The sequence below is a fragment of the Rhinichthys klamathensis genome, unplaced genomic scaffold (assembly GCF_029890125.1).
Source record: "Rhinichthys klamathensis goyatoka isolate OS25496 unplaced genomic scaffold, OSU_Roscu_1.1 h1tg000050l_1, whole genome shotgun sequence".
Classification (NCBI taxonomy): Eukaryota; Metazoa; Chordata; class Actinopteri; order Cypriniformes; family Leuciscidae; genus Rhinichthys; species Rhinichthys klamathensis.
Genome location: NW_026606596.1, coordinates 1457499 through 1484855, shown reverse-complemented (window position 1 = coordinate 1484855; position 27357 = coordinate 1457499). Strand labels below are relative to the sequence as shown.

Sequence of the window (27357 nt, the reverse complement as noted above, 5' to 3'; positions counted from 1 at the left end):
AACTTTAGATAATTACTGTACTTGTAAGGCAGCAATGTACTGATATTTCTTAAACATTAAATCTCCAAGTAATACACTTCTGCAAATAATTCAGTACATACAACTAATGAATTCAGAATAACCTTGATTTTCAATATTTAATCGTACATTTCTTTAAAGAAAATTGCAAGTGATGATTTCATTGTTATATTTGCATAATAAATTTGACTGGTCTTCTTTCTTACATCTATTTGCATACTGAATTGTGATTGGTCTTGTCTTCATTGCATAGATTTAAACATTTATAGAAGCCTTTCACAGTTAATACGCATTGATTCTTGTTTGCGGACGACACAGAACCAAAGCCTTAAAGCTCAACTTACCGTACCTTAAACTTTAATCCTATTTTGTTGCAGCCTTGCAAGCTACTAATATTTCCTTTAAGAAATGCAAACCTAGTTTTTGCTGAAATTATTATTATTATAAAATATATTACCTTTTAGAAATATAAAGTTATGTTCCCTTCTTTTGTGGTCTTCCCTAAAACCACTATTATCATATACTGCATTTCAGAAAAAAAACATTTATGGCAGTGACTGAAAATACTAATAACAGACTTTTGGCTCTGTTGCACATGTGCTCAGTAGTATCCAGTTCTTAGTTTATCTCCCTGTGTCGGTATGAGGAAAGTAAATAGACACACAGGGGATTCGAGGTGAATGACTGAGGTATTTGAACTCCCTTTGGATTTAAGCAACAGGTGGGTCGTCTGAAGCTTCTGTCCCATCTTCTGATAAGAGTGCTTGAGTGTCATTAGAATCCAATGGATGGAAAAACCTAAGGATGCTAGAGTGAGACACAGAGTCAGAATGAATCAGCATTGTTAACTAAACACCCTCGTGTCTAACAAATACAAGCAGCAGATGCAAAATGGAAAAGAGGAAATGTAAATGAGGAACTATAGCCTATGTTCACAGAAGTACAGAACCATGCTTAAGGTTAAGAATAAACCATTTCTAAGACCTACGGGTCCAACAAGGTGTTTTCCTGACCTAAAATCATATCATACGAAGCAAAACTGAGCATAATTTAAATCAGAAAGACATTGTGGTAGTCAGTCATATTACAAAAAAAAGTAGGAATGGACAGTATAGAAGTACTAATTTTTTATGTATTGGTATCGGCTGGTATTGGATATTTAACTGTTTATGCCAATTTCCTATATTTTTATGTTTAGATTATCCTTGCCGCTATCTAACAATAACATAAAGGTAACAAACACTTATAATTTAATAACAATGTCAAATGTAATCTTTAGCAAATCTCAAAATCCTTTTTCAAATTGTATATAATGTGATGCCTATATCACTTGTAGCATTTAAAGTGCCCCTATTTTGCTATTTTAAAGGTTCCTAATTTTGTTTTGGAGGTCTCCTACCTTAGGTTTACAGGTCAAATAACACAGTAATTTTCTCACAATATGCATTGCATATCACCTCATTTCTCAAAGAGTCTGAAAACGATTTCTCTCTAAACCCCTCCTTTCCCGCAAACCTGCTCTGATGGTCAGACGGCCCAGTCTGTTGTTGCGTGTCGGAACCAAAATGCCTATTACCAATTTACCATATCTGAATTTCAGCTCCGGAGGCTTCATCAGTGCTTGATACACAGTGTTACGAATGATTGCGTCAGATTTTCCATATCAATTCCAGTGCAAGTCATCATTCTTTGGAAGTGAAAATGAATTTGCACCGCAGAAAACAGTGCCTTATCTACATGATGAAAACACAAAAACCAAACTCTTCCAGGCCTCAGCTACAAAGCTTTACATACAGACACTTTACATTCACAAACAGCTATATTATACTATGCAAGAAAGGTCATATTCGAAACAGCATAATAGTGGCACTTTAAAATGGATTGAGTTTAGTTTTAGTGTTTTATATTTAATTTATTTCGATAAAATTATAGAATTACATAAAAGCGTAGAGTTTTAATATCAGACATGTATCAGCCCTAAAGTGAAAATAATTATTTGCTTATTGGTATTGGGTAGAATTTTTATATCGGTACTAAAAAGTTACCAGATTTTTTACAAACATAGTGATAAGTGTCTAAAGAAGATCTGGCATCTGCCAGTAACAGGATAACCAAGTAATCTCTGTATCTTAAAAAAAAAAAAAAAGACATTACACAACATACATTTTATTCCTATTTATGAAGCCTCTCTAAAATGCTTTAATTTGATATAATAATATTAATAACATGTATTAATAACACGCTTTTCTCATACCCAAAGTGCTATATAATCAGCACTCATTTTAAAGTGCACGGTTCTATAAAGATCAGTAACTGGTTATGTTTCAGAGCAGCTCTTACCCCAGTAGGCTTATGGGAATGAGACTGAGTCCAGCACCCAATATGAAGACAAAGCCGGGACACCATGATACAGTGTCCGCATAGATTTTGCTAAAAACCGCAGAGGACACGTTGCTGCTCAGGTTTTCCATAAAAGCCACACAGGCAAAGAGCGCTCCTGAAAGGGTAAACAAGGAAAATACATGATTGTCTTTTCAAAGGAAGAATGCATACAGGGTAAAAGTGCAAACAAAACTATTAATTTGCAATTCACATAAGGCTTCTTAAATTTAACACCACTTGCCTTTGAAATGCCTTTGCGGTGCATAGTCACACAAAAACACATCTCTTGAGCAGAGAAGAGCTCTTATGAGCAGCATGAATAAGCTGAATGAGGAGTTTTGCTTTGGAACAGTGATTTTCAGAGAGCCACTCACCCTGCTCGAACTTTGAGACGACCTTTGACATCATCGAACGCATGATGGGGAACGGCATGATGGCAAACATAGCAGGAATCCTTACTGTAAGCAAACACATCAATACTCACATGAACTAAACAAACGAGGCCTCCAAAATTACTGAATTTATCACCTAGTTTTAGATGGCTACAAATGTACAGCTCACATTGACTTTTACTTCATATTGGGTTAATATGTGTAGTTAATTTACCAAAAAAAAAAAAAAGTTGTCAAACATATAGAACAGATCACTAATAATATTTGATAATGAAATTAATTAACACTTTAGTACAGTTACCAGTGTAATTGTGTTCAGACAGTTATCTCAAGAAGTTAATTGAGCAAACTTTAGTATTACTGTACATATAATAATTGCATTAAATGTGATAAGATATGTGAGGTGACTGTGATCCAGGAACAGCTGCTGTTTGCTCTTAATTAATTTTATAAATCCTCACCATAATATCACATATACAGCGCACCATATACCACTTTTACAGTCAGTATATTAAGAGCAAAATTGAGCTGTGAGATAGGACACACATATAAAATAATTGATTTGACTTTAAAATTGTAATTATGTGATTTATTCATTGTTGAAGGTTTAGTCCTTCTCGGCTCTAAATGCTTGTTAACCTTACTTTAAACAATAATACAAGGCTCTAAAAAAATTGGGATGTAGCAATATTAAAAGTCCGATAAATAAAATAGATATTAAAATGTTAAACTATTTTGTCTAAAAAAAACAAAAACACTAAAAACTAAAGTCAATTGTTTTAAGTGAAATTAGGCATCATAGCATTTTCATGTAGAACACGAAAAATGGATATTCACTTACTTACTAAATTATTTGTGCTATTTTATTTAGTAATTATTAGTGCTTTTCAAATTGATAATGGGAAAGGAATATGCACACATACATATACAGTATATATATTAGTGCTATCAAATCAATTTATATATATATATATATATATATATATATATATATACAGTAGTCAACATTTGAAGTGGATCAAAACCTTTCATTAAAGTTATACATGAATTTTGAACAATACCCGTTCTTGGTTTAGGACAACTTTGTTTAAATTAACTTTTTTGATCCACTTCAAATGTTGACTACTATATATTACACACACATTTTATATATATATATATATATATAATTTATATATATATATATATATTATACTTGCCATAATCAATTAATTTTATAAGATACCCCAAAAACATTTGAGTGTAAACGTGCATGCTCACCGAGGAACATCATAAGCGTAGTCTTTGCGAAAGCCGTCATCAACATGCTTATAACGATTGACAGCATCCCGATGAGGACGATGGCTGTGTTAGGCAGGCAGAGGGAGAACAAGTACAAGCCAAGAAAACTAGTGATGAAAATGGAGGTGCTGGCCGCAGAGCCATAGCCCACGAGGATCTCGCTCCAGCACAGCGGCTTATTGAGTTCATAAAGTGTGATCATGGACAAACCCCCGGTATTGACAAAAGATAAGGAGGAAAATGTAACAATCAGCAGCACAAGAACCCATTTTTTTCGAGTACTTTCTCCTGAAAACAAGTAGTAGATACCACATGCTAGTTTCTTCAGGGCCTGGCAACAAGCCAGAGTCTCTGAACTGTCAATCACCCTGGTTTCCTCCAGAAGGAAGATAGCGTATAGCAAGTTAACCACCTGAAATATGGCTGACGTAAAGAAAGGCCAGTTGAAACCGGTCGCATGCAGGAAGTACCCAGTGGAAATTGACGCCACACCCGCCAACAAGCCAATCATCATGTCCACCACCGCCATGCGAATGGTTTTCTGCTTGTCGTCCACGCATAAATCGGCCACGTAGGCGAAGCAGCCGCCTAGCATGGTGCTGATACCACCAAAGAGGGCACTTACAAAAGAAGCGGCAATGAGGAGATAGAGGTTTAGCTCGAAGAAGGAGACGGCCAGGAATGAAAGCGTGTAGATCAGAGACCCAAAGAGGGGCATAATAATGGTGATCCTTCGCCCACGCTGATCACTGTAGGCCACCAGGAGGAGGGTCACTATGAGACTGGGGATCAACGAAGACAATTCACTGAACATAGAGAACAGAGAAGCTGCTTTCTGCACCTCCTGAAAAAAAGAAGAAGAGCAAAATTAATAAAACCGATGTCCATACAAAACTCTGTTGCTGCTTATGTATCTTATGACGTCTGATGCAATAAAACAGCTATAAAAAAAAAAAAAGAAAGAGGAAATGAAACGCAGATGTGTGTGCTTAGGTATCAATGACCAAAACTATACTACAACAGACGGTTCTTTAAAACAATAACACGTGTTACTCACAGTCACAGTACACTATATAGTATAAGGGATATACTAAAATTAACCCTGACAGGGTGATCAAGACTTTTTTATTTTGCGATAATGGACATGAAATATTGATTTGAGTTATTAGTTAACTTCTTATTTAGGTATTCACTAACTTATTAGGGTTCTGTCTTTCTATGACAAGAGAAATTAAACTGTTCCCGGATGTTTTCCGGTCTGTTAAACAGTGTTGCCATGGACAACAGTCAAGATTCAGAATGTTCAGCAATGAACCGAATGGCTTTTTGTTCTTGAACTTGTCCACAGGTGTTCCATTGATGCAAGACATTTACTTATTCAGTTTAAAGTGGGTCATGGGCTTCATTATTCCACGTGTAAATTGATTAAAATATTTCCAGAAGTGTCATTATGTGACAAATGTACATTTGTAGATGCTTTGAGTTTGGACATGCATTTTGAACTAGATCCTATATTAATTATTATTTTGAATTTCTGAAGATTTTTTGAGACTTACATTGGAACAACAACAGTTTGTTTCATATGGGTTAATCTCTGCCAAAAAAACGTATTATTTTATTTTGGAAGAAGAAGGAAGTTCCAACTCTTAAAATATGGCTGACAGAGTTGACTGGTACACTACACTTAGAAAGAATTAGGTAGAAGAACAAGAAGTACAAGATTTTGCTGTTCAAGAAGAACAAGATTTTGTTGTTTGAAAAAGTTTGGTCCTGTTTTATTTATTTTCTGCAAGCTTGTGATTAATATGTTTATCGTGCCCTCATTTCCTGCTATAGCACTTTTAGGTTGAGTTTTGGGTGGGGGTTGGATGTGTCTTCTGTCTGGTTAGTAGACACCCCCCTAATTTATTTAAATTTTCTGTTCAATTATTATTACTTTTTCATGTATTATTACTTTGTCTTTTTTTTCATGCATATTTGTTAGAATGTGTGTTATTTGTTTGCATTAAAACATTTTTTTTTAAGTAATTACAAATGATCGTCTGCTAAAACACCAAATAAAAACATTTAAACACAAAAGATAAGGAATTTAAATTAACATTTATTTTAACCAAATTGTATTTTTGGTCCCATGAATGTCATAGGATAACAATGGATAAAAACAATAACAATCAGATAATACCAAATCAAGAGGCATTATTTAAAAGAAAGATAGCTTATTTTTCAAGATATACATTTCACAAGAAAAGATTAATCGAGCCTGACAAAACAAGCCCAAAATCAGAGTTGGTTATAATGCATTACTAATATTATTACAGTTACTGTAATTAAATTACTTTTCCCTTGAAAAAGTAAATGTCACGGTTCATGAATTCGCTGTTTTCTTCATGTCTCGTGTAATTGTTGTTATGTGTGTGTGAGCGTGTGTGAGTGGGCGTTACCGCTCGTTCCGCTGATCAGCGTACCAGCTGATCTCAGTCTCTGCACCAGCTGCTGCAAATCATCTCTCCTATTTATACTCATCACACTCTCCTCTCTTTGTCAGATCGTTGTTTGGTGTTCACAGTGTTTGTTCCTCGCGTGTCCTGTCTGCAGTCCTGGTCCGGTTCGAGTTCCTGTTCAGTGTCTTCTCGGTTTCGTCTCGTTTGGATGTTCACCTGCACTTGGATTCACGACCAGCACTCTTCACCTGCACGCTGACCATCTAGTCCCTGCGCCACCAGCCCACCCGTGTTGCTTGGACATTTATCTTTTCAACCTCTCAATAAAGAGATTACTTGCATCATTGCTTCCGCTTGTGATTGTGACAGAACGATCTGACCAAGAATGGAAGCAGCAAGTGAAGCCTCCTCTTCCTTAGAGGAATTCGTCAAGACCAGCATTGCACGGATGGATTCCCAGGAGAGGCACATGAGTGAGTCGGGTCGGGCTATTCAAGCTCTTGTGGCGCAGGTGTCCGAGCTCACCCAGCAATTCCAACTTATGCGAGCTCCCACTGCGCCACCCACACCGTCTGCTCCCCCCGTACCACCAGAGAGCGTCTCCCAGTCAGAGCCCCGCCTACCTGTTCCTGAGCCTTACAACGGTGAGCCGAATTTTTGCAGAGCATTTCTAACACGCTGTTCGATGCACTTTTCTCTACAGCCCAGGACCTTCGCTAACGAACGAAGCAAGGTCGCATTTGTGCTCACGCTACTGACTGGGAGGGCAGCACTATGGGGGACGGCGGTGTGGGACAACCAAGATCCGTGCTGCGCCTCGTTCCAGACACTCGCCGCCGAGATGAAGAAGGTTTTTGACCGTGCGGTCGCAGGAAGAGAAGCGGCTCGGATTCTCGCAGACCTCAAGCAAGGCGAAAGATCTGTATCTGATTACTCCATCGAGTTCCGGACGTTGGCGGCTGAGTGTCAATGGAACGAGGAGGCGCAGTGGGACATGTTCCTGCATGGGCTGGCTGACCGCGTCCAAAGAGAGATTTATGCCCTGGTCCCATATCGCTCTAGATTTTGTCACCGCCCTCCCACCCTCTCAGGGTAACACGGTAGTTTTGACCGTGGTGGACCGGTTCTCGAAGGCGGCCCACTTTATTCCCTTGCCCAAATTACCCTCAGCCAAGGAGACAGCGTTAACAGTCGTTAACCACGTCTTTCGGTTACATGGCCTCCCGATGGACGTGGTTTCGGACAGAGGACCCCAATTTGTGTCCAAATTTTGGCAAGAGTTTTGTAAATTACTGGGTGCGACTGTTAGTCTGTCCTCAGGGTTTCATCCCCAGAGCAATGGCCAAACTGAGAGAGCCAACCAGGATTTGGAGAGAACGTTGCGATGTCTGGTCTCCAAGAATCCTTCCTCATGGAGCCAACAACTGTCAATGGTGGAGTACGCCCACAATTCGTTACCAGTGTCATCTACGGGCCTATCTCCGTTTGAGTGTAGTTTAGGTTACCAGCCACCAATTTTTCCTAGTCTGGAATCCGAAGTCGCGGTTCCCTCCGCTCACGCTTTCGTCCAGAGGTGTCATCGCACTTGGACTAGAGCCCGTGAGACTCTACTCCAAATGGGAGCGCGCACCAAGGCCAAGGCCGATCGCCACCGGTCTAGACCTCCCGTATACGTCGTCGGTTCCAAAGTGTGGCTTTCTACCAAGAACATTCCTCTCCGCTCCGTTTCTAATAAGCTTGCTCCCAAATTCATTGGCCCGTTCACTGTCACCAAGATCATTAGTCCGGTGGCAGTCCGCCTCAATCTTCCTCCAGTGTACAGGAGAATTCATCCCGTTTTTCATGTATCCAAAATTAAACCCGTTTTTCACTCTCGCATTAATCCGCCTGCCCCGGTTCCCCCACCGCCGCGACTCGTAGAAGGGGAACCAACATATTTGGTTAATCGTATTCTGGACTCAAGGCGGAGGGGACGCGGAATCCAGTACTTGGTGGACTGGGAAGGTTACGGTCCGGAGGAGAGAAGTTGGGTGCCTGCTAGAGACATCCTGGATCACTCCCTTATTGATGATTACAATCGACAGGTAAGGGAGTCTGGGGACGCCAGGAGGCGTTCCTAGGAGGGGGGGTACTGTCACGGTTCATGAATTCGCTGTTTTCTTCATGTCTCGTGTAATTGTTGTTATGTGTGTGTGAGCGTGTGTGAGTGGGCGTTACCGCTCGTTCCGCTGATCAGCGTACCAGCTGATCTCAGTCTCTGCACCAGCTGCTGCAAATCATCTCTCCTATTTATACTCATCACACTCTCCTCTCTTTGTCAGATCGTTGTTTGGTGTTCACAATGTTTGTTCCTCGCGTGTCCTGTCTGCAGTCCTGGTCCGGTTCGAGTTCCTGTTCAGTGTCTTCTCGGTTTCGTCTCGTTTGGATGTTCACCTGCACTTGGATTCACGACCAGCACTCTTCACCTGCACGCTGACCATCTAGTCCCTGCGCCACCAGCCCACCCGTGTTGCTTGGACATTTATCTTTTCAACCTCTCAATAAAGAGATTACTTGCATCATTGCTTCCGCTTGTGATTGTGACAGTAAAGTGAGGGATTACTCTTCATTTTTCTGTCATTTATTACATGTAACTTCTGATGTAAATGCATTAAATACTGTATAGACTATATAAAATAATTCTACATAAAACTATAGTGGATGTCTAATGTTAAAATGTATGTTTTTAATGTAACTTTCCCCCTTTAAATACTTTGGTCAGTTCAAAAATAATTTATGCAATTTTATATTATTTATTTAAAATAATTTAAAGAGTAGTTTGTGTCTATCCTTGTATTGTTAAACTGATTTAGGTTGATATGGGATTTAGAAAGTAATTACTAATAATTAATGCAATACTTTATTTGCTAATACTAGAATACTTGCGAATTTCGAGAATACTAGAAATACTAGAAGGTAATTGGTACATCTTAGTAGCTATTAATTAATTAATTACTTTTTCAGAGTAACTTACCCAATACTGCCTAAAATAAGTGAGCCTAAATAACCCCCAAAAAACGAATTTATATTTATTTATTTATTATATAAATATTATAAATATATACATATTATAAATATATAACCCATATTTATATTTATTTTATCTTTAATTTTTTTGAATAAAATTACATGACAACACCAATTCAGATAATGCGGCGAACCTGTGGTTGCTCCAGACACCTGTGTGACCTGAGGGGAATTTATGTATTGTCAATTCTAACTAAAAAAAAAAAAAAAAAAAAAAAAAAAAATCTGTTAAAATTTATTTTTAATGGGTCCCTGTTGCAGTGTAATTATAAGAACTGAGTAATAATAATTAACTACATGTACTTACTATAGGGTTAGGGGCCAGGGTTTCTAGTTGCATGTAATTATGCCTACATTATAGTTATTATTACTATGTAACATATGTAACAAGGACACATTACAATGAAGTGTTACCATAATAGTTATGAGAAAAGCTCTAGCAACTCTTGATTTAAAATGTTGCTATATAATGCAATGACATTCATTTATAAGTGTGGCTTAAGATCCAAATATCTTAATAATTTTGTCAGATGTTCTTGCGACAAGTGTAATTCTACTTAACGTTAACGTTACCTCTTGCTGGCTGGTGTGGTTGCTGCTGTTGGCGGCGCATCGGGAAGTGTCGTTGGACACTGGGTAAGATGAGTTTGTGATCTCCAGCCACAGTCTGCGATACACGTACTGCTGTACGAGAGGATACAGCATAAAACTGGCAAACGCGAAAATCGCGACGATCGGCTCGATGAAGTACAGTCTCTTCATAGTGTCGAGGATGTGTGCTGCAAAGCCAAGATGAACACAGACAATCATCAGTCCACATGATCAGACTAATTGTAGCCCAACATAATTGGTTAAACCTCTTAAACTGGTTAACCATCAACCTCTAGCATCATGACAGCTCAAATAAAACTGTCAACTGCTGAACATCTTGGACTGTCACCAGTCGAACAACGTTAGTTTACTTACGAACAACGCAAACAGATTTAGGACGTATATCTTCATTGATATAAATGCAACAGAAGTTCCTCTCTTCCTCTGAGACTTTGCAAGCGTTGTGACACTGACAGTTATACAATGTTCTCTGTTTTGTTTATGAAACATAAAACGCCGGTTTCCTGCCCTTGAGATTTTGATTGGTCAGTTGAAATCCAAGTCATTGTTATTGGTTGGTGAAGCTGCCAATCACCCCCAATGGGCGGGAAGAGTCGTGAAAATGCGAGGGGTTAAAACGGAATTTTGGACCCTTTAAATGTGCATTTTTGTTTAGCACCTTTTGGTATATTACAATTTAAAGCGAACTAACAACTGCTGGAACTAAAATAGCTTTTTATATAATATTTTCTGAATGCTTTTGTAATGCTTTTGTATGATAATAAATTCACTTATTTGTGTTTTTGCTTTATTTATTCAGCAGGATCTTGATATTTTCACAGATTTACATATGCCTATTTGTTGTGTTATTACAAACCTTAGGCATTCGTATGAGTATCGCTCATGCACAAGCATTGTTTGTGTCCCAGTCGTCCAGATAGTTTTTTAAAACAAAATAAAGCAACAAAAAAATAATAATATTTTTTTTACATTATGTTAAGGTTTTTTTTTGGAAGAACCACTTTATAGTATTATAGCATTATAGTAATTTGTATTCCCATTTTGTAAGTGTAATAACATTGAGTAGGCGTACGTACGTAATGGGAGGGGTCTTCATGACTGACCTAATAAAACCATAGACAGTAAAAGGAATAAAACTGGACGTGGATTTTTTTAAAATAAATGCTTTAATTAGTTTTAATCTGAAGAGGGCGCCTCAAGGCTCATAATGACCGAAGAATGAAAATCACTACCTCTGTTTTTACTCAAGATAAGTATTTATGCAAAGTAAAAATATACGTTATAACGACAAATCTTATTGTAGTATTTTTATTCGACAATTGTATACAAACTATGGGTTGTAATTTGTAAAGCAATGGGTTCATCCATAACCAAACATAACATACGACTAAAAGAAAATGTATAAAATAAGAAATAAAACAAATAGAAGCTAAATAAACGATTTCTTATAAACTTGGAGGTTTATTTTTAAAATGATTTGTTTGGTTTTTTCACTTTCGAGAAGCAATCCCTTTCTATGCAACTGGATATATTAGTCTTTATCCAACTTTGGTAACAAAAGAGCTAACAAACTGTTTACATATTTTTGTATACATACACTGTGTGTGTATCATATATTTATATATGTATAACATTTTACTGATCACAGCGCAGTAATGTGTTCATTTGTACGCTAAAGGTATAGATGTAATATGTCAGTATTTATTATACATCTATGAGGATGCTAGCTGTGTTCCAATTCAGAGGCTGCAGCCTTCGAAGGAGGCACCCTATGCCGTTTCCTACATCACATGACACAAATGTGACCAATCAGCGGTCAGTTTGAGGCCCCGGAAACGGTTTGGGGCGTACAGTGCAGTTGTCCTTTCTAGGTTGCAGTTGTATTTCTGTGCTTGAACTAGTACCTGCCCCGCTAATCATTTTGTTTCTAGCCGTATACTATCACCACCAACCGGGGGAAGACAGACACAACTCTGACAGGTACACAAACCTTTTTTTTTATCAAGCATCCTCATAAATGCATAATAAATACTGACATATTAAATCTGTAGATTTAACGTAGAAACAGACACATTACCGCGCTGTGATCAGTAAAATGTCAGTTTATATGGTTTAAAAAACGCGATGGAGAGCTAACTTAGCCGGCTAACGTTAGCCGTTAGGGCTGGTCGTGATAAAGGCTTTTAGCGCTGTCACTCTGTCTTAACTGTTGATTTCGACAGACCCAGGGCCGGCGGGAACTGATCTTCTTCAGTCTAGTTATCATACGGATGATTATTAATATTTTGTGCACTAACCTTCAGCTACATACTGAGACAGTGGCCCAAGGTTAGATAGTCTGTATGTGCAGGAATTGTAAACATGTTCGTAGATTTATGTTGCAAATCTGATTGTATGTGGCGTGGCATTATGATGAGCACCTGTCATCCTCTGTTTCTGCATGGTTTGTTTCATTTGAGTCGGACATTTTAGCTCGTTGCCTCGGCTTTGAGGGGATTTGTGTTCATGTTACATCCCTTGCTGTCGTGTTGACAGCATAACTAACATGTTTTTGTTAGTGTCGTGTTGTTGTTTTTCTTTCCTATAATGCGCTGAAAATGCATGATCTTTATAGCAAGCTTGTGTGTTTTAGCAAGAAGAATATCGAAAGCACGAACTGTGCAGTCCTCTCAGTTTATTTCCTTCCTCTTATTTTAATGATTTATGACAGGATGCAGTCATAAAACACTTTGAATTGTGTGTTTTCGTGGTTGCATGATGCGACATTTGATGCACCTGCAGGCGGTTTGAGGGTTCGAATGTTTACCAGACCCCTGCGGTGTTTTCTTCATGGTATGTTTTCAAAGGAAATGTATATATTTTTTTCTTATTCAGGACTGAAACAGGTTGTGTCGAGCCATGGCATTCAGTAAAGGTTATCGTATTTATCATAAGCTGGATCCACCTCCATACAGTGTGATCGTGGAGACCAGAAATCGAGAGGAATGCCTGATGTTTGAGTCTGGAGCTGTGGCTGTACTGTGTAAGACTGTCCTCACACCCTTTAGAATACTTACTTTTTATTTATTTTAAATCTAAACATGTTAACCCTGTGATTTCCATTGATTCCAAGAATTTCCTAGATGCAAGAGAAAAAATGCCTTAAATATTGTCTATTTGCATTATCCATTATGATAACCATTATCATCTGCAAATATGACATGTGGTTTTTTAAGTAAAGGTTTTGATGTCTTCCACAGCCGCGGCAGAGAAAGAGACCATCAAAGCGGCGTACACCAAGATGCTGGATGCTTATGGAATACTGGGAGTTCTTCGTCTTAACCTTGGTACAGTTTCTCAGCCTCTTTTTTCTTTCTTTTTTTTTTTTCTCTCCGTTGTGTTTGTCATCACAACAAATACAAATCCGCCCTGTCGCCAGATTAAGTGTAAATCTCACCAAAACACTAAAATTCACTGCAAAACCAAGATTTATGGAAGGAAAATGCACAAGATATTATCAAGCAGTTTTTATACAAATATAGTCACTAATTACAGTGTAACTACAAGGTCAAGAGTTTGCAAGTGTAATATATTTCACTGTCATCTCTTAAGTTCTAAGAAATATTTATTGAAAGATTTCTTATAGAATACAACATAGACATTGAGACTCATCCACCCCAGTATTCAACTAAGTGGATGATACATATGTGTCTGATTCTTCACGAACTGAACTCTGAATCCGCTTCACTCTTCTCCCATAGGAGATTCTATGCTGCACAGCCTGGTGGTCGCAACAGGCTGCAGTTCAGTTGGGAAAGTCCAGGATTCAGAAGTTTTTCGGGTAACGGGCACAGACTTCGTCTCTCTGAAGAATGACCCCTCAGATGAGGACCGGATCGCTGATGTCAGGAAAATCTTAAACTCTGGGAACTTCTATTTTGCCTGGTCCTCCACTGGAGTAAGTCTAGACCTCAGCTTGAACGCACACCGCAGGATCAGAGAAGACATATCTGACAATCGTTTTTTCTGGTGGGTATTTTTCAGATTGTAACCTCAAAGGTCCTTTTGATTTCGTTGTGAAATATTTTTTTCATCTAATATAAATATATATTTTTCCAAACATTTATTTTTAGTGTTTCAAGTGTGCAAAATATTTCCAGTTTTTTGGACTGTTGAACTCAATCAGTAGACAAAAAATGGTTATAATGGAAAAGTAATCTTCACAGGAATCAGTCCCTCCATCTCCATCTCAAGCATTATGGGGTGAACTGTGATGACTGGCTGCTGAGGTTGATGTGTGGCGGTGTGGAGATCCGCACCATCTACGCTGGGCACAAACAGGCCAAAGCTTGCGTGATCTCACGGCTCAGCTCGGAGAGAGCAGGCACACGTTTCAATGTCCGAGGCACAAATGACGACGGCCAGGTGGCCAACTTTGTGGAGACAGAGCAGGTATGCCAACAATATGAGTTACCTGTGAATGACCATTGGACACACTTCCTTAACCCTCTGGCGGTCTTTAGCCGCGTTTCCACCGCAGGAACTTTCAAAAAAAAAAAAAAATCCCCCCCCCAGAAAGTCCCTGCTGGCGAGGTAGTACTTTTTCAGAGTTCAGGAACTTTCGGGGTGGGACTTGTGCGCTGAACATGCTGATTGGTTCTTACCTTGTTCTCTCTGCCGGATGGAGCGCGTTCGTCCCATCCATCTCATGGTCAATGTCCGCTATAGCTGATAACAAACGTTATATCTAGCATTACGAGCTTTCTGAATACGCTTTGGTATTAGTGTTCGTCTCTTTTCTGCCGTTTTGTTAATGACCTCGTTAGTAAACCAATAGATCGCACACAAAAGCAGCACAGCTCGAATCTCCTCAATACTTAAAACTCAAAACAGTACGCGCAGACTGGGAGGAGCAGTCGCACGCAGTTCAACGTCACCAGATCTTCCCGGTACTTTAGTCCACGGTGTAAACGCAGTGAGCAACCGGTCTGGGGCAAAAAAGTTCCTATGAAAAAAGTTCCTGGGACAAATAGTTCCTGGTAATTGCGGTGGAAACGCGGCTTTTGGTTATTTTAGCCCCGCCCCCAAAAAATTTACATTTAGAATAAAAAAAAAATGTTTTTACTTCATCAGAATGGTATAATTCTTGGTTACTTTTGTAACACTAGATATATAAAATATAAACACAAACAAAAATAGTCTCACTTGAGATCTTTGTGGTCAGAAATGACCACCATAGGAAATAAATGAGATTTTTTTTCTTTCTTTTTTTTCAAACATTTCAGCCACAATTAAGTAGTCTTTGATAATGTCTAAATGTACATCCAAATGCAAAACCTAATAAAAGTATCTAATTATGTCTGAAAATATTTCTATGAGCAACTAGGGGATACCCAGGCTTACATATACATATATATATATATATACACTCACCGGCCACTTTATTAGGTACACCTGTCCAACTGCTCGTTAACACTTAATTTCTAAGCAGCCAATCACATGGCGGCAACTCAGTGCATTTAGGCATGTAGACATGGTCAAGACAATCTCCTGCAGTTCAAACCGAGCATCAGTATGGGGAAGAAAGTTGATTTGAGTGACTTTGAACGTGGCATGATTGTTGGTGCCAGAAGGGCTGGTCTGAGTATTTCAGAAACTGCTAATCTACTGGGATTTTCACGCACAACCATCTCTAGGGTTTACAGAGAATGGTCCGAAAAAGAAAAAACATCCAGTGAGCGGCAGTTCTGTGGGCGGAAATGCCTTGTTGATGCCAGAGGTCAGAGGAGAATGGCCAGACTGGTTCGAGCTGATAGAAGGGCAACAGTGACTGAAATAACCACTCGTTACAACCGAGGTATGCAGCAAAGCATTTGTGAAGCCACAACACGCACAACCTTGAGGCGGATGGGCTACAACAGCAGAAGACTCCACCGGGTACCACTCATCTCCACTACAAATAGGAAAAAGAGGCTACAATTTGCAAGAGCTCACCAAAATTGAACAGTTGAAGACTGGAAAAATGTTGCCTGGTCTGATGAGTCTCGATTTCTGTTGAGACATTCAGATGTTAGAGTCAGAATTTGGCGTAAACAGAATGAGAACATGGAACCATCATGCCTTGTTACCACTGTGCAGGCTGGTGGTGGTGGTGTAATGGTGTGGGGGATGTTTTCCTGGCACACTTTAGGCCCCTTAGTGCCAATTGGGCATCGTTTAAATGCCACGGCCTACCTGAGCATTGTTTCTGACCATGTCCATCCCTTTATGGCCACCATGTACCCATCCTCTGATGGCTACTTCCACCATGTCACAAAGCTCTAATCATTTCAAATTGGTTTCTTGAACATGACAATGAGTTCACTGTACTAAAATGGCCTCCACAGTCACCAGATCTCAACCCAATAGAGCATCTTTGGGATGTGGTGGAACGGGAGATTCGCATCATGGATGTGCAGCCGACAAATCTGCGGCAACTGTGTGATGCCATCATGTCAATATGGACCAAAGTCCCTGAGGAATGCTTCCAGCACCTTGTTGAATCTATGCCACGAAGAATTGAGGCAGTTCTGAAGGCAAAAGGGGGTCCAACCCGTTACTAGCATGGGGTACCTAATAAAGTGGCCGGTGAGTGTATATATATATATGTATATATATATATGTATATATAATATATATATATATACACAGTAACACACAGTAGTCAACATTTGAAGTGGATCAAAAAAGTTAATCTAAGTTGTCCTAAGACAAGAACGGGTATTGTTGTAATTCATGTATAACTTTGATGAAAGGTGATCCATTTCAAATGTTGACTACTGTATATATACACCATGGTATTACTTATGATTTTCTTAATTTCTCCCATCCATTGCATGCATTGGATTTTAAATACCTTTGCTTTTTATCTTAAACACTGTATTCATTTGAAAATAATATGTATTTTTTTTCTAATTCTGTGTTCCCTACAGGTTATTTTCCTTGACGACAAAGTATCCTCCTTCATTCAAATCCGAGGGTCAATACCTCTGTTCTGGGAGCAGCCAGGAATTCAGGTACAATAAAGCTTTGAATCAATATGACGCATGCTTGCACAATATTTGCATTGGGCTCTACTGCACTGAGCTTTTAGGAGTTCCAAGCCCCTGCTGAGTCATCATAACAAACTTATTTTCTTGTGTTTCCACTTCATCACACCACACCAGTGCTGACCCCCTTTATTCATATTATCAGAAACACTCGTTTCAGGGGATTGTGTTGCAGCTGAATCAAAGTCGAGAGCCAAAAGGACTACATGGGAACCAGCAGCTGGTATATTGAAGGTTTAGTTCTGTCTGGTGGATGATCTGTTCTTTACTGCAAAGAGTTTGTGCAATGTCAGTCAGTGAAAGTTGCACCTAAACCGAGATTTATTTTGGAAAGGAGCCAGATTCGGATAAATGTATTGCCTTCTTGCGAAATCAAGTTAAGATGCCGGGGCAGGTCTGGAAATGCCTGTGTCTTTCCTCTGACATTGCATAGATGTTATCATCTCTGCTTTTAGTGGGAAGCTGGTGAGGTGACCCTTCTTGAGCTGTTTTTTCAAAGCTTTGCACAGAACCTGAATGACAGGTGTTTTGTGTCATTTCAGGCCATGATGGTATTGGTTAAAGGGTTACTCTTGGCAAAATTGAACCTAGGCTCTTTTTGTTTATCTACCCGAGTCAAACTTTCGTGTAAAAGCATAATTAGAATGGAAACGCCACTTTTAAGATTGACCGTATTTTCGTTTTAGGTAAAAATGCCTTTTGAATGGAAGTGCATGGGGCACTTCTATGATAGCATCAAAATCGCTGTTTTTAAAAGACTAAGAAGGCTCGACACAACATAAAACTGTGCTAGAAGAAGTATCACCAGGGGTTTGTTTGTGTACACAAAGTTTACTAAAAGGAAAGGTTTTGTACGACTCACTTTATCAGTTAGTGTTTCCGGTGGCTGGAATTTGTCAGTCAAAAGTAGTCGATCTCCGAATGCAACGTAATGAACTGACTCCATATGAGGAAATGTCATGAACTTGTAATTTCACTAACGACAAAACAAAAATGTATCCATCTTTCCATATTTACTCTCCTCATGTTACGTTGCATTCGGAGATCGACTACTTTTGACTGACAAAATTCCAGCCACCGGGAAACACTAACTGATAAAGTGAGTCGTACAAAACCTTTCCTTTTAGTAAACTTTGTGTTCACAAGCAATGACTTCAATGCTCAGGTTCATGTGTAGAGCCCCTGGTGATACTTCGAGCACAGTTTTATGTTGTGTGTCGAGCCTTCTTAGTGTTTTAAAAATAGCGATTTTGATGCTATCATAGAAGTGCCCCATGCACTCCCATTCAAAAGGCATTTTGACCTAAAACGAAAATACGGTCAATCTTAAAAGTGGCGTTTCCATTCTAATTATGCTTTTACACGAAAGTTTGACTCGGGTAGATAAACAAAAGGAGCCTAGGTTCAATTTTGCCAAGAGTTACCCTTTAAGGGAGTCCATTATCTTCACTGTAGGCAAAACTAAGAGCAAAATAATGGAAGTAGGATCGCCACATGATACTTTTTTCTTTTCTCCCAGAAAGCTCAGGGTAATGTGAGCTCATCTCTGCTGCCATTCCGAATGTATGAAATATTAATGGCAGGGACCTGCAGAGTCAACAAACAGAATTGGGTGGGACTTTGCACAGACTGACTGAATCTAAAGCATAAATGTCCCACACCAGCCCTAAACCAGGGGTCTTCAGCCTATAAAGTTAACTTTTTTAAATGGATTTTTGGTTAACATGTTTTAATTTTTTTCTCAAAGATTAGTTTGAGATCAAACAATAATTGACAGACCAACTGCTGCACCATCACAGGTCATCTGTTGAAAACCCCTAGTTGCAAATTTTGGAATAAATTGGATGAAAATACAAAAGGCATACAATTTAAACAATGAAAGGACAGTATTTCAGTCACCCTAGTTAGAAGACACCGTGAACCAGTCAAATAGCTTGAAGAGGAACCAGTTGTATTCAAAGTTGTAACCTTATATGAGAATGCAGGAAATGAGAAGCCAGTCATAGCTCTGTATTGCTTACCTGTTATGGTTGTAGGTGTGAACGTAATGCATTACACTGAAAGATGTGAGAGCAGTTGGTCAGATGTCATTTAGATAGGAAACCATTATTAGAAAGGTGCTTCCTGCTACTAGTAATAAGTGAAACTAGCCAACATTAGAAGCTCAAACTTCTATCTAGAGTTAGATTCATGACTGTCTAGGCAGGTTGTAAAATTCATGCGTTTCCTGGTATGATCGGTATCTCTGATAGATCTTCAGTCTTCAGTGAGTTTATGAAATCATAACTGATGGCTCCACTGTGTTCTGCAGCAAATGTTTTTCATATCTTCAAATGCAGCTCTACTCAGCAGGCGGGACAGGCCTGTGTTGTCTTTTTCTCGCTGTCTCTCTCATCTTCCTTCCCTCTGCCACCTTAATTTCCTCTTGCACCAAATATGAAACCATTCAGTTCTTTCTTTTTTGTGTTTTCTTTCTTTTTCCACAAAGGTGGGATCCCACCGTGTTAAGCTGTCCCGAGGTTTTGAAGCAAACGCACCTGCTTTTGAGAGGTAATTGAGATTCTGCTGCTTTCTGGTGCTGCATGCGCCAGTATCCAGCTGTTCTGGCCCAAGCCCAAACATTAGTGCGTGATGAAAGCAATCCAGCAGACATTTGCGAAGTGCGGGCCTCAATCAGTCCTGTTATTTACCACAGTTTGGATGGGAATGTTCAGTCATGCGTAAGGATGTGTTTTTAACTAGTCGATGTGCAATTAGGGTCTACCAGACCCTGATCAGATGGGTTTCTTAGGCAGTGTTTACACACACGACGGCTGGATGAAGTGCTACAGGGGGTCTCAAGGCGCAATTTAAAAGTTGAACTTTTTTAACAAGACTTATTGCTGTCTCATAAATGCAAACCGCTCATGGCATCAGCATTGATAGCATGAAATGCTGAATACAAGCATAAGATGTCCATCCCCTTACTCGTCCTAATATAAACATCTCGAAACCCATTCTATAAAGTAAACCCAACTGTAAAATAATACTTTGACCATAAAAATCATATCTAAAAAAATAATGCACATTAGATTAAGTAACTACTATGTACTTAATTTAATAAAATGCACTTAGTGTACATGCATGGTTTTATGTTTTACTTGTTGTTAAAATACCTGCATAATTACATCTGTTGAGCCATTAACCCACCCCAAAACCTGACCATACCATGAGACCTGACCCTAGATTAGAAGTTCCCATATCCCACCTCAATAGCAGCAAAAGTGTTCTGCAATACAACACGAAGACAATAAGTACATGGGGGTTTTTTTTTTTTTTTTTTGTTATGTTTTTTTTTTTTTTTGTTACGTAAGTACATAGTGGTTAAAGACACCTAATGCAAAATGGGACCAAAAAACATGATGTAGAGTAAAATTTTAATAATTGCATTAAAATAATAATTTATTATTTGTATATTTAATACATTTTCAGTGTTTTATGAAAAATATTTTAACAATTCAAATATATAAAAATAAATATATTCAAATATAAAAAAAGGTTTTTAATCAACTAAAATTAAGCTTAAATAATATATATATATATATATATATTACATGAAAATCTTAAACTTAAAACTTAAAGCAAAAAAAAATGAAATTTTTGCAAATTTAGGAAATGGACTACTAAACTGATTGAAACTAAACTGAAATAAAAAATAATCAAAGCTAAATAATAATAAACAAAATTTAAACCAAATGTATCTTATTTATGTGTATGGTTTCTTGTTGGGTGCAAATGTTTGTTTTTCAACTAATTCTATTACAATATAATATAATGTAATTAATTGTAATAAATTAATTAACATTCTTATTGGCAATTAATCTATTTATAAATAAATAATGGATTTTTAATTTAAAAACTTGTTTACACAATATTTAAGATTTAAAAATGCCACATTTGTTATTTATAAAATCTTATTTTTTATCAAATGGATAGTCTAAAAAACGTCAGCATTTGTGAGCCAGTTTTAAAGCATTTGTTACATTGGCACGGGTTAATAACGGCATGACCTCATCAAGGTCACTTAAGATGTCCTCCCTCTTCATCAATACAATCTCTTTGTATGATTTTTTAAATCAAGGAATAGATTGATTAAAATGATCAAATCTTATCCTGAACATGTGGGAGGATTTATTCTTATCCAGCCCTGGCTCCTCACGCTGAGCATGATGGACATTCTTTATTCATCATGAGTCACTGCTCTGTTCCCTGGAGTGCTGAGTCAGGTCGTGATGAGAAGTAGATGCAGACAACACTGTCGTGAGGCTTACATTTCTCACCCTCCGTCATGAATGAACTATTGATCACTTGTTTCCGTAGCTTCCTTAGTTTTAAAATCACCTTTGATTTTTCTTGAAGCATTGGAGTAGATATACATTTGTTATTTATTCAGCTTCAGTACGATTAACGTGTATGAATGTGTATTATTAACCCTGTGTGATGTTTCCTGTCCAGACACTTCAGTGCTCTGAGGAGGCTGTATGGCAAACAGGTGATCATCAACCTGCTGGGTATGAAGGAGGGGGAACACATGCTCAGTAAAGCATTCCAGGTGATTTTTATTTTTATTAATTTATTTTTTTAAATAATCCGGTTTGGCGGGCTACAGTACTTTATTTCCGATGTATTTCAATACTCTAAAGTATGACTAAACCATTGTGGTTGTTCTGCTTTCTTTACTGTGTAAAGACTCTTTGTCTTTGTCTCTTTGTCTTCACCCACAGAGTCACCTGAACGCTTCGGAGCATGCAAAGGCTGTGAGAATGTTAAACTTTGACTACCATCAGATGGTTAAAGGTGGGAAGACTGAAAAGCTCAACACTAACCTGAAACCTCAGATCAGCAAGTTTCTGGAGGAATGTGGTTTCTTCTACTACTCAGGGGAGGCCGGCATTCAGAGGTGGGGTTATATACCGTCCCAACACTGCTGGTTCTGGAAGAATAGCATAGAATAGCAAAACATTTTCTTCATCGGGTTGTTTATTTAATTTGTTGTTTTGTTTACTACTTGAAATAACTAGTGCATGATATATTTTGAGTTTTTTAAGCCACTGGGGTCTTTAAAGCAGAAATAAAGTGACATTTGTATCTATGCATATATGCACAATATAATGTAAAATAATTGTATTACAGTTTCTTTGTAATATGGCATAATAAACTATTTAATACAGGGTTTCACAAACAGCTTCTTGAGGAAACTTCAGGGGGTTTTGTAGTTGATGTAATGCTAATAATTAATTAAAAGATTAAAATAAAAAAATAAAAATCATTTAAAACAACAAAATCAAAGTAAAACACTTAATGAAAAAAGATCAAATATTTTATTTAATTACCTGCTTGTTGTGTGACCATTAACTGACATCAAAGAACTGTGAAAAATGTGTTGCCAATGTGTTGTTAAATTACTGAAATATTAACTTAAAGTCTCCGGGAGAATTTCAAGTAATTTTTTTGTCAAAATGGTTTGGCTGACAAAAAATATTGTGAATATAATACAATTTATGATTCTGAAAATGTATATTAATTAAATTTAAATGACAAAATAATTTATTTATTTACACAATATTCAAGTAACTAAAAAAACACTCTCAAGATTCAGGCTCTACAAAGTAATTGGCTATGGTGATAATAACCAAAAATAGCTGAATAAATTGTCTACCACAATTGTGTTCACCACAGATGTCAAACTGGAACTATTCGTTCCAATTGCCTGGACTGCTTGGACCGAACAAACAGTGTCCAGGCCTTCATTGCACTTGAGGTATATTTGTAACAGTTACAGTTGTTTTTACATTTTGCGTGTCTTTCATTTATTATATTATATAATATGTCTCTTTTTTTCAGATGCTTCCAAAACAGTTGGAAGACATGGGTCTGACGGAGAAGCCTCAGCTGGTGGCTCGCTTTCAGGAGGTCTTCCGCTCTATGTGGTCCACCAATGGAGACTCCGTCAGCAAAATCTACGCAGGCACTGGCGCTCTGGATGGCAAGGCTAAGGTGCGTGTAGGCTTGTAACACGCATGCAAAGAATGCAGCACAAAAGGCAACGGAGAGTTGAAAATTGTCGTTTCTGTGCGATCTTCGCCCCTTAAAGTCCCCATGTAGTCAATAATTGTATCCCTTAAAACTCATCTTTGATTACCAACATGATATATTTAAATATTTTTACCTTTTTTTTTAGTCATGCCTTAAAATAGCTTGAATGTAACTCTACACCCTTGCCTCATTTATTATACGCAGTTCTATGAATATGCAAATTAGCCCTGCCTCCACTCACTCACACCAGCTCAGAGATCCACTCATTGACGATCACACGTTGACGTGATTGGTTACAAGGTAGTTTGTGACGCCAGAAACACCAGCGATTTCAAACTGCATTTTGTCTTTGGTTCACTGCAGTTTTTAGGAGAAAATACTCGCCAATGGTGTTGACTTGCACATGGTTTGTAATTAAAACACCACAATAGACTAGGGGTGGAACGGTACACAGAAGTCACGGTTCGGTTCATACCTCGGTTCAGACATCACGGTTCGGTACGATTTCGGTACAATGGAGGGAAAAAGCAAAACAAAAATGCAGAAGGCATTGTAAGTTTTATTAATAAAGGCATAGAACCAGTTTATTTGTAGTGCACTGACAATAGTTTTATATAATTAGTTTATTAATTAAATTAATAAAAAGACAAAAAGACCTTGCGATATGTTTGGTAATTGTACTATTAATTTAAAATTATTTTGCTATATTTCAGATCAATATATTTGTTTTCCTTAATTTTAATTAGCATTATTAATTGACAATGTAACATTATTCTCATCTGAATTATAAATAATTGATTTCTGTATAAAATAATACTACCATTAAAAACACATTCGATTTTCTTTTTTAATCAATGTTGAATGTGTAAGATTAGTGCTCCGAGGACAAGAAATGAAAACCAATGCAATATGACGAATGTCCAAAAGACAAACTGTTTTGAAATGGAGTTGGTTAAATATGTTTTGCTTTTAAAACAGTGTGTGTGATTTTGGTTGGGTGACAGTTGTATGTTACAGTTTGACAAGAGTTTACAGTGTGACAAAAGCACAATGTTGTGTTTTATTGCGAGTGTACACACATATAAGTAAATTCTCTCTCTCTCTCTCTCTCTCTCTCTCTCTCTCTCTCTCTCTCTCTCTCTCTCTCTCTCTCTCTCTCTCTCACACACACACACACACACACACACACACACACACACACACACACACACACACACACACACACACACACACACACACACACACACACACACACACACACTCTCCAGCATTGCAATCTTGACATCGCAGCCTGTTCATTATGCGGTCACACCAAACGCGAATAGAGCTTCAAATTCGCGTCTAGTTCGACGCTAGTCCAAAGCGAATAGGACGCGCGTATAAACCCAACGTTTGAAGTGAACGCGCGTTCAGAACTAAGCCGATGGTACAGATTATGTGTCCCTAAAGAACCCGCGTATCTAACAGTAGTTCCGCATTACATTAATTAATTTGCACGCGAGTTTTATTTATTTTTATACCGTGTATTCTCCGTGTAAATTCGTGCACCGAACCGTGACGCCCGTACCGTTTCGGTTCGATACGAATACATGAACCGTTCCACCCCTACAATAGACACACAGACATATAAACAACATTAAAAGCTTTAAAATTAAAATTTAAATTCTAGGGTTGGTGATGTCACTAACCCGTGAGGAATGTCGTGTAGTCCCTACCAGACATTTGTTGTAGTCTTTAAAAAGCAATTTCTGTAAAAGCAAATATCTCCCTTTGCTTTGAACTTTGAGCGTTGTAACTTTGCAGATGTTGTTTATGCTCAAACAGCAACATTACACACTAACTAAAATTTAAAAAGTGAAATCATAATCAACCACCCCTTTAAGGTTGTCTAAACTCATGTGTCTGCTGTTTTTCTTGCTTTCCTATGGCTGTTCCTCTTCCTGTTCGGTAAGTTAACTGTAGACAGTTTTGTCCATTTGAGTTATGATGCTGTATTTATCTTGTCTGCTCTGTTTTGTTTTGTGTCGGTTCTGTTGCGTTAATAGAGAGAGATTATTGAAGCTGGCAGTGCTGTCAACTTTAATTAGGCCTCTTTACAGACCGTAAACCATAAAAGCCTGTAAACCTCTCCCATGCAGCTAGGCCTCAAACCTCAGGCTTTATCTAGCTAATCACAGAAAAGAAATGTATATACCAGGGCTCCAGTCTAACATTTGAGAGCAGTAGCACCGTAGCACTAGCCACTAAGTTCTACAGATGATGGCACCAGCACCTAATTTGGTAGTGCTGGGGGTGGGGGGATTTTTCATCATAAAGATAATTTAATCATAAAATTACTATTATTTTGCATTAATAAGTGCAGTAACTAATAATATTGCATGCTTATTTCTTGGAAATGCACATTTGACAGTAAAGCGCTGAGCTTGAGTTGAGATGCTGATCAAATTTGAATATTTTTCTACTTTTGGTCATCATATTAAAAATAACATTTAAATTGTATAACATGTAGAGCTTTGAGCTTTGCTGGAAAAAGTGTGAAGCACTTTAAAAGTCCTTGACAAAAGTGCTTGAACTTCACTCTCAAAAGGTTGTACGAACCCTGAAATGAATAGTTAAAAAACATTCGACTGTTTCTGCCACAATACCATGGTTACAGTTAGCGTTGGTACATTAAATCCACGGTGAATGTTGGTGATTTGTGGACTGAATAGCCTTCTTTAACTTGTTCGTTCATGGCACAATGTTTCTCCTGGTTTCCATGTCAGTGCTGTTTGATCTGATATGGTTTATAACAGAGCACCGAATTTGAATGCTTCCCACTAGATCTCGCTGCGATGCTAATGCTGCGGCGAATTCAAATGCTTTCTCACTGGATCTCCCAGCGCTATGTAAAAACACTTGATAGAGATCGGCCCGCAAGTAAAGCTTGTGCTGCGCTGTCTAATATTGCTCCGAGCTGATAAACTTTACGCGCTGCGCAGCTCACACAGAAAGTGGAGTTTCGTTCCAGTTTCATTTCGTTTGCCATGTTTTTCATATGGAACAGAAATGGTAGCTCTTACCAGTGCAACCTCTTACAAAATTTTGTCGCACCAGCAGCAAAAAAGGTAGCAAAATCCGACCTTTGAGCCGCAATCTGGATCCCTGTTTAAGTATTGCTCTGATGTTCATTTGAATAAATTGTTTTGTTTTCTAGCCCTTAACTGTTTTATATTAACTATTTTGTTTGTTTGTTTTTTCCCTGTAGGGTGGAAAGCTAAAAGACGGCGCTCGCTCGGTCACCAGAACCATTCAGAACAACTTCTTTGACAGCTCTAAACAGGAAGCCATTGACGTCCTGAGACTGGGCAGCACCCTCAACAGTGACCTGGCAGATAAAGCACGAGCCCTTCTCACAACCAGCAGCCTTTATGGTACGATTTACAACACCACACTCTAGAGTCAGAAATAAACCAGTGCAAATGGGAAGGGAAAATGCCCGTGAAAATAACAAAAAATACCCCAGATTTTTGGAATGTGGGGATAAAAAATGCCCATGTAGTGAACATAAGTACCATTATTAGTTAAAGTCCCTGTAAAGACAATTCTAAAAAAAAATCTAAACCCATTATAAATGTTAGAAATGTATTGCGAAAACACATTACAAAGACTGTGAACTGTGAAGTACTGAATTGTGGAGTTAGACCGATAAACGGTTTTTCACCGTTGCTGTGTTCAGGATTTTTGCCGATGCCGCACTGAGGCTGGCCCCTCCCCTAACAATAGAGCACATTCGCATCAGTTCGCCTCTCAATCGCGATCTGTCAGAGAAGTACTATTACTTACTACAGTTTGCTAGTAGCTACTAGCTAGCTATGCCTTCGTCACGGAAATGCGTATTACCTGGATGCGATCACTTACAAAACAGATCGGTGTCCTTACTTAAATTTCCGAAAAACGACCATATTAAGAAGAGGTGGATTAATTTTGTGAAGAGCCACCTTGATGGAGAGCTGAGGATCACCACCAACACCCGCCTCTGTA

The 27357-nt window shown here is 38.2% G+C and overlaps 2 protein-coding genes across 13 annotated transcripts in view; one reads left to right on the top strand and one right to left on the bottom strand.

Annotated features, from left to right (window-relative positions):
- Nucleotides 1-560: 560 nt before the first annotated feature.
- Nucleotides 561-10678, bottom strand: LOC130082819 (solute carrier family 46 member 3). Of its 2 annotated transcripts, none has more exons than XM_056247703.1 (6): nucleotides 10551-10678; nucleotides 10154-10359; nucleotides 4053-4917; nucleotides 2775-2858; nucleotides 2359-2515; nucleotides 561-825 (listed from the first exon to the last, which is right to left on the bottom strand). In XM_056247703.1, the coding sequence occupies exons 2-6, from the start codon at nucleotides 10340-10342 to the stop codon at nucleotides 729-731; spliced, it is 1392 nt and encodes a 463-aa protein (XP_056103678.1). In that variant the 5' UTR covers nucleotides 10343-10359; nucleotides 10551-10678; the 3' UTR covers nucleotides 561-728. The 2 variants fall into 2 exon arrangements, with proteins under 2 accessions (XP_056103678.1, XP_056103679.1); XM_056247704.1 differs by having other exon boundaries at nucleotides 10547-10650.
- A 1344-nt stretch (nucleotides 10679-12022) lies between these two features.
- synj1 (synaptojanin 1) overlaps nucleotides 12023-27357 on the top strand; it is a 32098-nt gene continuing 16763 nt past the window's right edge. For 8 of the 11 annotated variants that reach the window (XR_008806795.1, XM_056247696.1, XM_056247697.1 and 5 more), the window contains exons 1-12: nucleotides 12023-12172; nucleotides 13067-13214; nucleotides 13432-13518; nucleotides 13933-14200; nucleotides 14398-14623; nucleotides 17143-17226; nucleotides 19748-19809; nucleotides 21754-21850; nucleotides 22023-22198; nucleotides 22978-23059; nucleotides 23143-23295; nucleotides 26582-26747. Coding sequence is in view for 10 of the 11 variants with exons in the window: in XM_056247696.1 (XP_056103671.1) it covers nucleotides 13091-13214; nucleotides 13432-13518; nucleotides 13933-14200; nucleotides 14398-14623; nucleotides 17143-17226; nucleotides 19748-19809; nucleotides 21754-21850; nucleotides 22023-22198; nucleotides 22978-23059; nucleotides 23143-23295; nucleotides 26582-26747 (1525 nt within the window). In the remaining variant the exon portion in view is untranslated. Of the gene's footprint in view, nucleotides 12173-12428; nucleotides 12521-13066; nucleotides 13215-13431; nucleotides 13519-13932; nucleotides 14201-14397; nucleotides 14624-17142; nucleotides 17227-19747; nucleotides 19810-21753; nucleotides 21851-22022; nucleotides 22199-22977; nucleotides 23060-23142; nucleotides 23296-26581; nucleotides 26748-27357 lie in introns of those variants that run through there. The other 3 variants (XM_056247699.1, XM_056247695.1, XM_056247694.1) reach the window with 2 other exon arrangements.